This window comes from Fukomys damarensis, unplaced genomic scaffold, assembly GCF_012274545.1.
Source record: "Fukomys damarensis isolate Sample0158 unplaced genomic scaffold, DMR_v1.0_HiC HiC_scaffold_12, whole genome shotgun sequence".
NCBI classification, from domain to species: domain Eukaryota; kingdom Metazoa; phylum Chordata; class Mammalia; order Rodentia; family Bathyergidae; genus Fukomys; species Fukomys damarensis.
In genome coordinates this window covers 32,263,839-32,281,176 of record NW_022900924.1, presented here as the reverse complement: position 1 = coordinate 32,281,176, position 17,338 = coordinate 32,263,839, and the positions used below count along the sequence as shown (strand labels likewise).

The window sequence follows — 17,338 nt, the reverse complement described above, 5'->3', positions numbered from 1 at the left end:
AAAAAAAAAAAAAAAAAAAAAAAAAAAAGCTAGTAACAGTCACTGAACGTCTAATTGTAAGGACTATAACTGTTTGCAATGTCTCCAAGAAAATATACTTCTAAGCTGTTCAACACAGGTGATGTATCTGCTGAGATTTTTAGAGTAGTTGGTTGCCATTCTTTTTGACAGCAGAACCACTATTATCATTATGAATACTATGAATGTAATCTAAAATACTATTTGAGTCTCTGCTTTCCTATTCCTTCCATGTTAACCTCCTATCCCTTTATTTCAAGCCTTTTCCTAAAGGAGCAAATAGGTATCCCACCAGTACAAACGGTAGGTGGCTCTCTTCTTAGAACATTTTCAAGGCCCATATGTGCCACGCATGAAAAGATGCTCTGGCCTGTGAGAGTCTGTGAAGGCTAAGAAGAGCACAGGAAGGCAAGTCTAGTCTCAAGCTCTGTGAGGCTTACATCTCTTGTATTGCTTATCCAGTCTGCCTATTCTTCTGTTGTTTATCCAGTCTGCAACAAATCGCAGTAGTGTCAGGTCCTACGTGGAAAAACAACGAATGATAAAGGCTGGAATCAAATAGAAACCTGAAAATACTGTAGCTTCCAACCTAGAATGCAAAGCTGCTGAAATATACTCAAACAAACGTTAAGAGGTGATGTAATATAGTCCATAAGTACCGATAGGAGGGGAAATTCCACAATGCATTTAAGAGGTACTGTGTTGGGGTATTTTTGTTTGTTTGTTTGTTTTCCCTGAGTTTCTTCCTCTGTTCAGTTCAACAACTTTTTTGTTCCAGTGCCAAGGCCCTCTTTGAGAGGTTGAGGGGAGAGCGAGAGTAATTAAAGCTTTGTAAAGGTGTCTGTTTGAGGCCAGGCACTTGGTCCTTCTTTGACATGTTTTAATGTGTCCTTCCAATAGCCCTTTGCCTGGAAGAAGAGAAAGTAAACATATATTTCCAGGAAAGGCATCAGCATGGAGTCACAGCAGCTGGGAAATGGCAGGGTGCCCTCAGAAAGTTAGGGGAGTAATTTATTTTTCCAGCCTCACTACAGGAGCTGAAACCTTGGCAGATGCCTCCATGTGTTAGTAGAGACTAAGCTGAGTGAGATCATTATTAATTATTAGTCATTTTTAGTGTCTTTCTCAGAAATTGCCGAGTACTTGGGAAGCTCAGACCTTCCTGAGTTGCAATCAATACTGTATACACCTTGCATGGAGACCTGAGTGACATGTAATTATAAAACAGGATTGATTCCTGGCAAAGGAGTTGAAAATGTGCAAATCCTTCACATAAAAATCAGTTCCATCTTCAAAAGGTTTGATTGTTCTTTTCTCCCACAAAGAGACCAGTGGTTGGAGTTAAAAACTTGAAATGTTAGTTAAATTAGGGCTATTTCCTGCCAGGAACCAGATATGTACACATAATTATTAAATTCTCTGGACTGGCACTAATTTACTTTAGTTGAGTGTTGGAAATGTCTCTGTTTTGGGTCTGTAATCCAAATTTTTCAGTCGGTTCCTATGATAATGTTTTCTTTTCATGTCCTCCTGTATTATTTTTCTACACAATAAATAATTGCATGTCTGGACCAACATGCCACTGTTTTTCCTGTTCTTTTCTGTCACACTATCCAGCATATCTGTTAGCTAAGGGCTCCCCCCATTCTTACAGGCTCCATTGTCATCACCAAACTCTGCCTATTTTATTTGGCCTGTTTCTAATTTCTCCTTCTAACTTGGCTCCCACTTCAGTCCTGTTAGAGTGACCAGAAATCTGGGGAGTTTTCACTCTTTCTTCCTTTTGGCTGCAACTCCATCCTAAGCAGTGGTTATAAGCAGGGACTCTCAGGCTGCCTTTCTTATACCATTGATGCCCGTTATTTCATGCCTAGATCCATGGGAGCTCTTGAGTGCTTTTTAGCTTCCAGTCTTGGCCCCCTCCAATGGGGCATCTGAGAATGAAAGTCTGATTGTATGATTTGGCCTCATGAAGCCCTCCAGTGGCTTCCTATCGCCTGCAATCTAAGATGGACACGTAATTGTCAATCTGGAAATGATAGATTCCTAGTCTCAGAAGATGCAGCTTATCTCTGAGGACTCAGAGGTTATTGGGAGACAGCAGATCTGGAGGACTGCCGTGAGGGCTGTGGAGGGAAGACTTCCTCAGGAGCTTCTTGGCATCTGAATCTGTATTGTTGGTTTAGCTGTGACTGCGACAGAGAGCTTTGTACAAAAACTCTTCCCCTGGTTGTATAGAGCTGGTTTGTCAGTGTGGTACAGACATGATCCACTTTACTCCAGGCACCTTGTGCTTCTTCAGCCATGTAGCAAAGGTTGTTGAGAATGCAACAAGAGAATGGGCCCCAGTCTGTTCCCTACAGGGATATGACATAAAGGCTCCAGCCTTTCTCAAAATGTGTGCTAAGGCCATGCTGCATGAGAAGATATTCTGCATCTTGTGACAATCCTGCATGTTGCAGGATGTTTGACTTCACTGGCCCCTTGTGCTAGATGACAGTCATTTTCCCCAGATGCTGGGACAGCCAAAACAATCCTTGGGTACCCAAATGTGACAGACATGAGAAAAGAGAACCACTGGCTTCTATAACTGTGTGGCATAGTTCTAACTTCTAAAATCGTCTCTTTCCCTGAGAGCATGATGAAAAGCCAGATTAATTTGGGACCTTTCCATCACTCTTTTCCCTTCATTTACTGTTACGGTTGAGCTTAGGTGTGAATGTCATATCGCTGGCTTTGCAGTCAAGCTCCATCAGTGACAGGGCGCGGCCTTGAACAATTACTTAACCCCCCTATGCTTCTATTTTCTCATTTTAAAAATATCTAGTAAGAAGCATGTAAGGTGCTCAAACCCTGTCCACTGTCAGGGCCAAGGTAACTGTGAGATGATGATGGCAGTGGTCGTGATGATCCTGCTGATTCCTGAGCATAAAAGTCTTCTGTAAGTTAAAAGTTGGCGTTGGCTTAAATGAATGCTCCAGAAAACAAAGAGGCAGCTTGGTACATGAAAGAGGGTAGTTGTCTGGGTGGGAGTCAGTAACTTCTGTGCACTTTCAGCCATTAGTTGCTATCTGGCCTTGGATGTATCACTTCACTTCTCTGATTCTTTTGTTCTCTATAAAATGTTTGTGTTACTTGGTGTTAAATATGTCAAATGGCATAAGCATTGAGAAGCTGTCTCATAGTTTGATGATGTGTAATCTGGGTCTTCTGTCTTCTGTGTGACAGTAAGAGTTTGTAACAATGTTTTTTCTTCTGTGAATACCAAGGCAATGAAAATCAGATAGAAATAAACAAATGTGTTAAACCTATTAAGCATGGGTACTTCCTATCCCTGATTTGAAAATCTCTCCCTCCACTGGGAGAGCACACACAGTAGGAGCTTTGTGGTCAGGGTTCACTTAGGTGATAAATGGCAGGGTGTTCTGCATGACCTTGAATCTCTCCCTGCACCTCCCCATCCCCGTATGCCCCCAAGTAGCCCAGGAGAGAAGAGCCCCAGGACAGTTAGGTTTCTCTTCCTAGGAACTCGTGTCTGCAGTTGGCCAGCCCTCCCTGCTCATTTCCCAACACCCTCAGTACTTCCAGCTGTCACCATCATGGCTATCTGTTTGTTGCCCCACAGCAACAAAGGCGAGAGAAGGAGCTGCGAAAGCAGCAGGAGCGGGAGCAACGCCGGCATTATGAGGAGCAGATGCGCAGGGAGGAGGAGAGGAGGCGCGCAGAGCATGAGCAGGTAAGGCATGAGAGCCCCATGCAGGCCGTGGTGAACTCTGTACTAGGCATCTCTGGGATGAGGGTCGCCTCCTTCTAGGATGGCTCAGTTATGGTTTTCATTATTTCTCAAGCAACTGTTCTCACCTATTCAACAAGTCAAATGAACAATTTTGGCAATGCCCATTCTATTCAACCTTGCTTCCTCCCCAGGCCAGAGTCCCCTGATGTGCCTGGATCTTCTGACTTCCCAGCCATGGGTTTCTGATTGAAAGGTAGCACTGAAGCATGAAAATGAAATAACTCCTACTCTTCCACTGCTTCAGAAGAGCCTCTCTATTCCTGCAAACTCTGTTCTCTGTGACTTTGAGTCATTGACACAGGCCCCTCTTTCTTTGGAGAATCGCATCCTGACAAATGAAACTGCAGGCTGGTTATGTTGCAGTGACAGGGCACGATGGCATCCCATGATTATTTTATCCCTGCTGCTCACACAGGAGCCTTGGGACTTTATAGCATTGTTAATTCTAGGTAGTCTATAAAGAGAGGAGCCTATAATGAAAAACTTTAAAATGTGGCTGGGTTTATTAATGCCAAGTAGTTATAGTAAAATGCTGAGCCATCTCAGCTGACTTTTGCAAGCAGAGGGCTTGTGCTTCTGACTCCATTGAAAGGCTTGGCTTTGTTGTGGCATACTCTTTCTGTTTTATGAGGAGGTGTTGGAGTGTTTTTTCCCCTCCTTCCTTCTACACTTTGTTTGGCAGCTCTTAGCACTTTTGAAATTACTGGTTCTTTTTCTCTCTTTCTCTTTCTGTTCTTCCGAATTCTCTGCTGCCTACCTCTCCAGGAATACATCAGGCGACAGTTAGAGGAGGAGCAAAGACAGTTAGAGATCTTGCAGCAGCAGCTACTGCATGAACAAGCTCTACTTCTGGTAATGGGAAAGCCATGGGCTAGCGGACCTGCTCTGTGCTCATCCTGTGTGTGTCTGTGTGTCCTCCTCCTAACGCGCCACCCCAAAAGAGGGGCTCTGCATGGACCTCAAAATCTCACAGAAACTCAGTACATCTCCTGACCCATTCTGCCAAGTTATGATACACTTAATATTTAGCTGCTATCCATTCTTTATTAACTCCATCTATTTAGGAAACTTTAACATGAATCCAGCCTTAGTCTAAGTCCAGATTGCGATTGAGACCCACTGTGTTTATTGTACAGTAACTTTGAGGCCATTTGCAACATCCTGGAGCACAATCACAGCACAATGCCCTCTTCCACAAGAACCCACTCTCCTCTGCAGTCATATTTCATCTGCAGACTCTTAGCTTTACTCTTACGATAGGAACATTTTGTGTTCCCTGAGCATGTGGCGTCCACTTGAAGTACTTTTTTATTATTATTGTTTTGCTCTCCAAATGGGCGTCTTCATGTATTTTTTTTATGGAACTTTTTATTTGGTGGCATTTTGATATTTTTTAGCCTGTACATAAGCTTGCTAATGGTTTCTGTCTATCCAAAATTTATTAAACAAAAGACGATTTAGGTACTGTCTCTGGCAGTTTATTTAGCTTTGTACTTAATTATGCATGTTTGAATGATTTAATTACTAAATTAGGAAGTGTATGACTCCTTGTAGTGGTTGTGTGCCAACCACCCAAATGTCCTCATTATTGCCATTTTCTCCGTTGCAATTCATCAGGGACAAGTCATTTTCCAAGTGGTGTTGTTCCGTAAGCAATAATGCTTTCATTAAATGACACGTTCTTGCATGGATATCAGTGTAAGACTAGAGTTAATTTCTGTGCACACCCTGACATTCTCCAGTAGTTCCATTTGAATGTAAGGTCATTCATTACTTAGCCTCATTTTACTTCCATTGCATGCTTTACTCCTACTGCCCAGTGGTTTCCCTGTGGTAATTTGGCCCTTTCTTTGCTCTTCTTTCCTGATCTGGGCAGGAATATAAGCGCAAGCAATTGGAAGAACAGAGACAAGCAGAAAGGCTACAGAGACAGCTAAAGCAAGAGAGAGACTATTTAGTTTCTCTTCAGCATCAGCGGCAGGAGCAGAGGCCCCTGGAGAAGAAGCCACTGTACCATTACAAGGAAGGGATGAGTCCTAGTGAGAAGCCAGCATGGGCCAAGGAGGTGAGTAAATGAGAGTGGCCACATCTTGTTAACCAGGCTTTCAACCATCATGAGCTCACCCACAAGTGAAGAGTTTAACCTACACTGTGTAGTTGGATGAGGTTCATGGAAAGACATGCTTTGCTCTTTGAAATAACATGGCATCATTTCTGTAGACAAATAACAAGGTGTCTTTATTCCACCTGTGGTGTGTGTGTGTGTGTGAGTGTGTGTGTGTGTGTCTTTGTAGATACAGTGGATTTTTGTAGGCAACCGCAGGAAGTAGAAAAATCTTTTTCCTCATTTGAGTCCAGGTGACTTTGTGACATGAGGATTTTTAGTGACTCTCCCTTGGAACTATGTGATGTGGGATTTGGGAGATTCTAGGCAGAATCATTTCCTGTATTTAAAAATCTAACTAAAAGCTATTTGAAAAAGAGATGATTACTAAATAAGAAAACAAACAAAATTGTAATTCCAATCAAGATCAACCAACCTTTCAGAAGTCACTGTGTCAGGATGTAGATGGTACTCTGGTTTTCTTTTATGTCATTATTTGTGTCACCTAGTGATTTCTTTTATCTTCTCTTGACCATAGCTAGTCATTTAAAAGGATGTTTGGGGTTAGTTCATATTTTTATCTAGCTTCATTAGGTATTAGTAGGTAGTTTTTTTTTCAAGTTATCTAGACTATAATATCACCAAATCCAAATTTCTTACAAAAGATCCTATTTTTACCAATTTTAAAATTTTTCTATCCTATTTTATGTATATATAGAAAATTCTTGAAATGATGCTGTCCTATTGCTAATTATGGTGGTTATAGGAAGTGGAAATTTGAAAATTGATTTTCTTCTTAAAGTTTTTTATATCTTTATATGTTTTATAAACTCTTTGTAATGATCACACACTATTGTAATGAAAATAACCTTTTTCTTTTACAAATTAAAAATACTAAATCTGGAAAGAAAATTATTTTGATTTCAGACAAGGAACACTTTTGGTCACTTTCTCTTACAGTCTATAAACATGATTCATACTTACTCCTGTTACAGCTGCCTATTTCTCTTAAGCAGTAATTCACTTTTGTGATCTTACTCCCAGGTAGAGCAATGACCCCTTAAAAGTTCACTTGCACTACCAATCTAGCAGAATCATTATGCTGCTAAGCAGCAGTTGACCTGTCTCCTAGCTGTTGGGGTACACCATTTTCCTACACTGATAAGGCATTTTCTACCCATGCCAAGTAGAAATCCTTGGATAAGCCAGACACACAGGTCTTAACCACAGAAGGTACTTAGAAAGGTGAGAAACTGGCCACTACAAAGCTAAGGCCAGTAGCACCTTCAGGGATAAACAATTCCAGATCAAAACTCCTTTTGAGCATCACTTTCAGAAGAAACAGGGACCAGCTTTTCCTGTTAGGCTTTGTTTGGAAGAACTAAGCCTCAAAAAACCTCACGGACCATAGTGAGCTGGCCAAAATGCTCTCACCCTCAAGAGTGTAACCCAACTCCAGAGTTAGGATCTAAGGATGTGTGGGTGCCCTCTCCAAGAATCTGCAAAGTGACAAGCCTTCACGTGTCCATGAGGGCAATTAGAGAGGGCCTTAGAGACTCACATGGACTTCAGGGCAGGAGGGACATGAATTCACCTGATGTGTGACTGCCTGGCCTTCAGCATTCCCAGCCCCAAGTATGGGTTTAGAAAAGGGACACATGCAGATCCTGTCATGCTATGGGTCTTTGCAAAACATTCCAGGACTCCTTTTTCCCCCTGGCAGCTCCCTCATGCACAAATGTACCAGAAGAGGAGGGAAAGCATGGAGAAGTTTCTACTTCTTTTCCTCATCCAACTTGTCCACTTTGATTTCATTGTTTCCTGACTGCTGTTTGTCCCTCTCTTTCTGTTTTCTGGCATAACCTCTCTATACAGAACTAACCCAGAGTTCCCTTACACTCAGAAGTCCTGGCACCCCTAGGGACAAATCTGTGCAGATGCCACCAAGGCTAGTCTCTAGACTTCCTAATTTTCCTGGACAGGCTTCTACCAATGAAAGAAAACTAGCAGTGGGGTATGCAAACAACATGGCTGTGTCACCAGGTACTCCTGATATGAGGGTCCGTGGCCCAGAACGTCGCTGACTTCCTAATAACTGATGCTGTTCCCTTTGTGCATATTCAGACCTATGTGGCACAGTCAGTGGGGAGTTTGTATTAAGTCCTATCCTCCTGGATGTGGGTAACATAACTAACCATCAGGGTACTCACTAAACACTCTGCAGGTCTTAGATTGGGGGATTATATTTTAGAAGAAAGAAAATATAGAGGTGATAGAAGGATTGACAGTGCTGATTTGGGATTGGAGCAACTAGTATACAAATAAGAATGAGTAATTGTCTGGCTTGTTTTGACACATTATTTTTTTAACACTTACTTCTTAAACTGGGAAGAAAAATGTGTGTTAGAAGCTCTATCTTCTTGACCTTGTAATGCTTCTCATCAGCAGTGTACACACTTTTCTTCTAAAGCATTATTTACAGTTGTCTTTTCTTGTATTATGAAGGTGGGGTTCAAAGCCAAACAGTAACACGTGTTTCAAGACTTCATATATGAACAGAATTTAAAGCTTGTCAGTGTCTTAACTATCAACTAATAAGAAAACCTGAGTTGAGTTCTACGGAGACAGAATAAATAGGTACCATCTTCTTGTCCCAATACCTGAACTGCCAGGATATAAATTTGAAAACATCCTTACCAGAGAAGAGCAGGCAACTGTGCCCATGTCACTGTCTTCCATGACATAGGATCTGGTCATTTTGGACCCATGTGCCGAGGAAGTCACCACTCAGCCATCTTCCACCATTCCGTAACCTGCTCCAGCATTTTCTTTCTAACTCTGCTCTATACTGTCCTGTCCACTTGATTTTTTTTGTTTTTTTCAATATTTCAGTACCTTTCATCTCTTTTCTTCCTCATTAAAAATCAGCAATTTTCATCAACAATGTCATATTGTAATGCTTTGCCTTTTGTGTTCTTGTCTCTTCATTTTGCAAAAAAGAAGTGATTGTAAATTTTCTTGTTGCTTTTTTGATTAATTTGTTGGATGCAATAAGAACAAAGGAAAAAGCATGATCATTTATCAACCTTGTTGAGCTCTTCCCACTCACTTTTTCCTGAGCATTATATCTGTCCTGAATGGTGCATTGGCTTTCATTTTCAAATCTCAGCCACAAAGAAACATTAATATCTGCATTAAAAGAATGAAGGGGAAAATACTCTCCATTTTCAAATTCTGTACTATTTCTGGATTGAGATTGAAATCAGATTTGTTCTGTAAAAGCATCCGTGTGATGTGTTGAACATCGGCTGAAAGAAAATGTCTTTTTTTCTCATTTTTTGTGTGGTAGAGATCCTTTTTCTTTCTCATATACCTTAAAATGACATGTAATTGCCCCAGCCTGGAAATAATTCTGTGTGCCCCCGTTCCCACCCTATATAGCTAAAATTTTTTTTGCACCAACACACAGCAGTTCCAGAATGCTCTATTTACATGAATTCTGCGTGAGATTGTATTATCATTTTTAACACTCCATCATGTACTTTCTCTGAAATACATAACAGTCATCTGGTCTTAGTTTTATTTGGCAAACAATAATGTGATCAGGGCCAAGACATCTCTTTATTTCCCATCAGCCTACTGGATTTTGAAATCCCTATGTATAAAAACTTCTCCATTTGGATTTCTCTGTTCAACACCAATTGTTTCCCTTTTTATATGAGTTACTTTATATGAGTATCCCAAAGTACCATTTAGGGAGTTTACAGATCTCCATCTGGTCCTCAGTTTCTGATTATGTGTCTTAAAAGTTAATATAGAAAATCTAGGGCCAGGGATTTAGCTCAGTGGTTCGGTGGCCTGCCTTGCAAGCGCAAGGACCCAAGTTCAATCCCTGGTACCAAAAAAAAAAAAAAAAAAAAAAAAAAAAAAAAAAAAAAAAAAAAAAAAAAAAAAAAAAAAAATCTAGAAGGAAATAGTAAGGAATATATTTGAGTTCAGGTTCTTCCATTTCCTGGCATGTGACCAGGGCAAGTCACATGGCCTTCCTGAGATACAGTAATCTGCTTTCCTTCACAGGAGGGTTAATGTACACATGCCATTTAAACAGCAGGCATTGGACCAATGTGAATAAAACATGTTACTCAACATGCTCATATTTTGTTCCCACACCCATTGCCACCCACAAGTAATAAGTGTTTTTTCTCTGTTGTTTCTGATTTGGATTTCACATGACCAGTTCATGTCCACCCCCATCTTCTCAGTCACCTCTTCCCAGAGACAGATGAGCACTTATTTCTCATCTCAATTTGCTAATGGCTTACTTCATTTCTTTTAAGTTATATGCTTCATTCACATGGGTTCTATGCTTTTTTTTTGGAATACTTCTTGGACATAAATCTTGGAAAAGTAATCTAGTCTTTCATCTTTAGACAAGATTGTGTTTTAAGCATTCCATATGCTTGAGTCTCTGGATGCTCTAAAGTGCCCCAGGGAAGGGACAACCCCATTACTCAGTAACAGTCTGCCTGTGTGGAACTACCAAAAAACCACATGACTCAGCCCTTTATGTGCCAGTGACACAGGGTCAAAGTGTCTAATGAGCACTTAAAAAGTTACTTACTGATTTCTTTTTTTCTTTCTTTCTTTTTTTTTTTGCTCCATCTTTGCTGGAAAAAATGCAAAAAAAACAAAAAAACAAGCTATTTTGTTCACTTACAGAAAAGAAATGAAATTCCATACCATTATGTTTATTTGATTCAGCAAAGTAAGGCCCTCTAAGCCCTGGATAGACCCAAGAACTCAACACCATGTAACATTATTGAATACACCCACATGACATAGTAAAAATACTATTACAATATTATTATTAAAATGCACCCATGTGACATAGTAAGAATGAGTAAGAATACTTTGTCAACTTTCTTGAAATCAGTTCTGTAATTTTATTTTGAGATGCTCAACAGATACTCGTTATTGTGAAGTAAGCTATTATAACTTACCAGTTGTTTTCAAATGTGCAAATCAGGGCTGGGAATTTAGCTCAGTGGCTCCACCACCTGCCTTGTGAGCATAAGGACCTGAGTCCAATCCCCGGCACCAAAATAAATAAATAACTAATAAATAGAGGGCCGTGGATGTGGCTCAGAATGAAGGCCCTGGGTTCAGTCATGAAATGAACAAAACAACTTGACAAATGACACTGATACAACCATTCTCTATATGCTTATGTTTTTATTTATTTTAAAATTTGTTGTGACTCTTGTCATCATCAAATTATTTTTTTTTTTTTTTTTTTTTTTTTTTTTTTTGTAGCCAAGGTACATCTCATAGGCTTTAGATAGTATGCTTAAAGAATCCAGTGGACACTACAACCCTGTCTCAAACAAAATATTATTTCTGAGAATGGTTATTTGTTTTCTTTCTCCCTGAAATGCTATAGTGATAATATAGTATTTTTACAGAGGTAATTGAAACCAAGTTATTTTAGTTTGCATGTTAAAACAATTCTTTTAATAAATAGAAAATTTACCTTGGTAGTGAAATTTATTAATCTTTTATACTCTTTTGCTCTAATAATCCTGCCAATTAGAAATCCTTTGTCACAGATCATTGTGGTTATATTTTGGACACCCTATGCCTGATGTCACTAGAACACTGTGAGTGGTGCTCTTGATATTTTACATCTTCTTAGCTTCAGGAAATTGGAGCCAATGCCCTGCTAGCTTAGCTAGACTTCTATGAGCATCCTGAGGTAGATGGAAACATGTCTTGATTATGCCCCATTTTTAATGGCATATATACTTATTCTGCAGGGAAAGGACCACTTTCTTTTTTTGTCCCATGCATGTGTGCACACACACACACACACACACACACACACACACACACATATATACATATACATATACATATACATATATATATATATATATTTCTTTACCATGAGTAGACATGTGTCATCATAAATCAGGAGAACACCTCTGCTTGGTAACAAAATATTCAGAAGGGCCCAGTTCCAGACACACTATCCAGCTTTACCACTGTGAAGCATCACTTCCAGCATTTGCTTTGGTATCTTTAGTCCAGTATTAGAGGTGATCTTTGGTGCAAAGCAGTCAGGCAACATTACCTTCTAAAGCAGTAGTTTCTGCCTTGTTTACTGCAGGACAATTATTATTTTTTTAGAGACAAAATATAGCTGGGGATGTAACTCAGTGGTAGAGTACTTGGCTAGCAAGCACTAAGGCCCAGGGTGTAATCCCCAGCACTGGGAAAAAAATCAAAATTCAAAAAAAAAATATTTCAAAAAGATACCAAATATGTAGACAAGCTGCCTCATTTTTACAACTCTCTCATAAATTTTCAAATTTCTTTGGGCAAACTCCAAGTCAGAAAAGTATGGCACACTGGACCCATCCTGAAATAATTTGTGAACTGTAACAATTGATTATTTATACATTTTAGCGTCTGTAGACTGAAACATACTAACGGTAGAATTTAGTGTGCAAGCTGATATAAAGCACAGGAAAATTTTCTAGGAGTACATTTGTAACATCTATTCACAACTGTTGAAGCCCATTCATTGTCTGAACATCAGTACCTCACTCTCTTCCTTGTTCACTTCTAATGACATCTTTAGGGTCCCATGTGACCTATAATTCTATTACTTTCAAAGGTGCTTGCTTTACTGGAACATTGTTGTCAGTTGCCCAAAGAATTATCTTCAAAATGATTACTTTGCTCAAGATAAAGTCTTTTCTACCATTGGTTTTTAGTATACAGATTCTGAATGTGTATTTAAAACAGTATATTTTACAGTTAAAATAATAATAATGATTAGAAGTATTCCCCATTCTCTGAATACATTTGGTTCCTGAATTTAGGCTAACACATGGCTAGATGGTGCGTACCTGGGTGTTTATCTGAAGTGTTTCTGAATCTCTTGGGTTCCACAGCTCAGACATCAGTGACTGGGATAGTAAGAGTTAGGGAGTAAGAGATGTATATACATGTCATTTACCTATTAACAGTTTTTTCTGGAAATAAGAAAATAAGAAAATTCCACCAGTACCAATTGTCTAGAAGTACCTTCTTTTCAAAGAGCCTAGAAAAAAGAAAAGAAAAGAAAACACACACACACAAAAAAACAAAAAACAAAGAGTCTGATATTTGGGAAGCAGTACATTGCATACCTTGGTCTCAATTTACCTTTTGCTCCCTTTGCAGGACTTTTCCTTTGTGGTTTTATGTCAAGGACACCTTGTTCTTTTGCTCAATAAAATAGCCAGATGATTATGGCTAGTATAATTCTTTGCACATATGACATACAAAGTGTACATGTTCTGGTGTATGTTCCTGGCTTTCTACAGCTTATCTTCTCTGGTGTATGGTGAGCTTCTGGGACGTGGAATTTCAAATCCAAAGTCAATTGAATCCAGTTGTATGTACTTTGCACAGCCATGGTGGGGGAAAAGATATCAAAATTAGCCCTCAGTAGAGTCAAGAGGGTTGCCTTCTAATTTGTGGTATATCTTATCATGTTTAAATATTTGTGTTTAATATGGTAGTTTAAAAAACAGACTTATTCTGTATAGGAGATGAAGTCTGCCCCCAGAAAAATTCAAAATGGGTAGAGAGTATGGAAAACAATAGCACTTTTGAATTTTTATTTCAAATCAGGCATAAAATTAGAAAAAATCTATTAGCTGCTACACAAAAATATGCAGACAGACTTGAAAATTAAGCCAACTCAAGAGAATTAGGTCCACTCGTCAAGGTAGGGAGCATGGTAGCACTGTCCTGACACATTTGGATACTCAAGTTGACCAGAAGGAAAAATAAAACAGGACAAGATGGATCTATGGGAAAAGTCTCAGATCTCTGGAAGCTGCCTGCAATCTTACATCATGTCTTGCAGTATCCATCTTGCTGACCTAAGTTTGTCTTTAAAATTGTCCTCTGCAACAGTCATTGTAAATAGGTCCCAAGGGCAACTTTTATCTGCTTTCTCTCCCTTTGAGATGCTGGGGCTCAGTTGCCTGCTTTGAGTTAAGAGAGACCCTAGAAGACAGAGCAGAACAGGACAATGAAATGGACGAGAGGGGAGAGGGTGGGAGGTAGAGAGGAGGGGAAGCAAGAAGAAACTCCACTGGTGCACACACAAGGAGGAGACGGGGGAGGTCAAGCAGTGCAGCCGAAGCTGGGAAGGGAAAGAGTGAGGAGGAGCAATGTATTTTAAGGAGCAGCGAGCGACAACTGAAAAGAAAGATCCCTAAAGAGAGAAAAAGAAAATGATACAGGAAGTCTGTATAAGACAGGCCATGCTCATTACCAGGCAGCCTGGAACTCCCACTTGCCTATCAGCAGTTATGTGAGGAAGTAAGGGTTTGTGCCCTTACTGTCAGCCTCTTGTCAGCCCTCCCTGGGGTTCTTCCCCTTCCTGTCCCATGAGTCAACCCAATGCAACTTACTATTTTCCCCAAGCCTGAATGCCTGCTGCAGTTCCCCTTGATTATCTAGGGTACAAACCGTCTCCCTCCCTGACCCATGGCGTTGTGACCAATCAGCGAGATATCCCAGTCAGGGCAAGGTAGGCTCTTAGCAGGCCCTGTCTTCTCAGCCAAGTGAAGTAAGATAATGGGTAATAAACAGAAAGGTCATGGCTTGGATGTTCTGCACTTTTGTTGTTGTTGCCAGCTAGTAGTGTTTGCTCTGGTTTTGAAAAATCCAGAGAGCAAATTTTTTTGCAAATTGTTGATGTGGAGCAAAAATGAGGACTTTTGTCTCTGGAACTTGATCAGACAAACGCAAAAATGGCTGTGCAAGTGACTACAGAAAATCCTTCCTCAAAAATGAATTAACTTCTATCCACTGAGGTTCTCTCCTTCTTTGGCTTGTAGGTAGAAGAACGGTCAAGACTCAACCGGCAGAGTTCACCTGCCATGCCTCACAAGGTTGCCAACAGGATTTCTGACCCCAACTTGCCCCCAAGGTCGGAGTCCTTCAGCATTAGTGGGGTTCAGCCTGCTCGAACACCCCCTATGCTCAGACCTGTTGATCCCCAGGTATAGTTTCTCTTTTGTTTCACTGGAGATTAGGGTGTACAATAAAACGTACTAAAAGCCCAAGGAATTATAACATGGATTAGAGCTTAAGGTAAATTAGTTGATAACTGTGATATAGAATTTACAATCACCTATGAGGCACATTGAATGTGAAGAGTGGAGGAATAGATGAAAAAGAAGAAGCATCACACTTAACTTTGATTCAACTACGAAGTCGCTTCTTGGTAGATTGGTCTCTCTTGGAAATTCTAAAGAGTTTCTGCAAGGTAAAGACAAGCATCCTTTTTCTAATAATTACCAAAACTAAAATTCATGGAGACCTGTGATGGTGAACCTTTTACAGCTTTCCGTGATACAGACATCTACTTGGCACGTGTGCCATCGATTGGCCAGAACTGAGACAGTCAGACCTGTGTGGTATGACGTATGTGCACATTGTCTTCCTTGCGACTTGGGCTAGAGCTTGAAACTGGAAAAACATTCAGTGGACTTGGTATAATGAAATTGCATCTTCAAAGCTAGTGGTTCTGCAAGTGTAGTCACTGGACCCCTAGATCAACATTATCCAGGGACTTGATAGAAATTCAGATTCTCAGGCCCACTTCAGACCTGCTAATCAGCAATACTGGGTGGGGCCTGACAGTCAGTGGCTAACAGTCCTTCCAAGTGATTCTACTGCCCTTCAGAGTCTGAGAATCACTGTTGTAAGCTACTTGGGAAGGAAAAGAGATTTCTTCACGTTTGGGAAAGGGGGAAATTTCTGGAAGCTCTGTAGGACTTTTAAATTATACCACTGTATATCCCCAAAATGAAAAATATTGTGAAATAGAGTATGGAATTCTATAAAACAATAAAGGTGATGATTTTTTTTTTGTCCAAGTATCTTAAATTTATTCCAGGCATCTACCTGAATTAAGATTTCCACAATATATTTTGAGGTCACTTTTGAAATATATAATGCTGTTTTTACTGGAGTTTTAAAGAGTAGTGATAAAATCAAGTATTCTTTGTGTCTTAAGTTTACCTCTAATAGATTAGATCCAAGATTTTCGAGCATTGGCCAGCTTAACAGGTCTTCCCATGATTGTTTTTATGTGTATAGAATTCTTTCATGCCTACCTTCCAAAAAGACATAGTCTTACAGTAACTTCTCTTTTGACACACAGATATCCTCTTGTAAAACCCTTAACTTGTCTTTAAGTGGTACTTTTGCCCTGTAACAGTGCTATGATGGGGAAAACTTACTTTCTGAAAATGGCTAAGAAATGAAAATGTAGATAGCCTTAAAAAAAATGTAGATATCCTGTGACAGATGATGAATTGAATATTTTTCAGACACTTCAGTTTTTGTTTTTAGACTCTTTAAAGTAGATTGTGTTTTATACTAGATACTTTAATGTTCTTTGTTTTAATGATATACTTTCTATATTTAGTGCTTTTTAATTTTTGTATAAATTTCACTGGTTCTGTTCTGGTTGAAGTATAATATCCAGCAGAATGAGGCTTTGAGGATTTCCTTTGAATTGTTATTAATAACATTCCAACTGAAACTTCAGAACCAAGAGAGTATTATGGGTCCTCGTATAAAGCAGATACTAAATTAATGTTTGTTGAGGTAACAATTCAATTTAAAAAGCACTCTAGATTTTTCCCAGACTTACTGAACACCTTCCATGGGTCAGGCATAAACTGAGGCTTAGGGACATGATGAGCATGACTTCCATGAGAAGCTGAGCTTCTTGAAGTAGGAGGATAAGTTTAACTAGTCATTAAAAAATGCATATCTGCTATCCAAATTTAATGACTTCTCTAAAAGGCTCACAATTTCAGTGAGAGAATGCATGACTTTAAATATGACCACAAGAAATATTTAATAGTTAAGATGTGAGTGTATCTGCTTTTGCTTCTAATCATGCTACCCTAATGTTGGCTTGTGCTTAGATCCCACAGCTGGTGGCTGTAAAATCCCAGGGACCTGCCTTGACCGCCTCTCAGTCGGTGCATGAGCAGCCCACAAAAGGCCTCTCTGGATTTCAGGAGGCTCTGAACGTGACCTCTCACCGTGTTGAGATGTCACGCCAGAACTCAGATCCCACCTCTGAAAACCCTCCTCTCCCCACTCGCATTGAGAAGTTTGACCGAAGCTCTTGGTTACGACAGGAAGAAGATATTCCACCAAAGGTAACGTTACCATTATCAGTGTGTTTTTATCATCATCACCATCATCATCATCTCATCATTGTCATTGGTCATCATTACCAACACTACTGCAGACCTTTGTAATAATAAAGAATGTGATAATGCCAGGGCACTATTCCTCCTCCTCCTTATTCCCAAGCTAAGAGCTGCAGTATC

General features: G+C 39.8%; 1 protein-coding gene across 6 annotated transcripts in view; it reads left to right on the top strand.

Moving 5' to 3' along the window:
• Tnik (TRAF2 and NCK interacting kinase) overlaps window positions 1-17,338 on the top strand; it is a 367,212-nt gene that overhangs the window by 291,645 nt on the left and 58,229 nt on the right. For 4 of the 6 annotated variants that reach the window (XM_010632393.3, XM_010632392.3, XM_019208707.2 and 1 more), the window contains 5 exons: window positions 3,644-3,754; window positions 4,580-4,666; window positions 5,691-5,879; window positions 14,819-14,983; window positions 16,925-17,164. In XM_010632393.3, coding sequence (XP_010630695.1) covers window positions 3,644-3,754; window positions 4,580-4,666; window positions 5,691-5,879; window positions 14,819-14,983; window positions 16,925-17,164 — 792 coding nt within the window. The remainder of the gene's footprint in view (window positions 1-3,643; window positions 3,755-4,579; window positions 4,667-5,690; window positions 5,880-14,818; window positions 14,984-16,924; window positions 17,165-17,338) is intronic. The other 2 variants (XM_010632395.3, XM_010632394.3) reach the window with 1 other exon arrangement.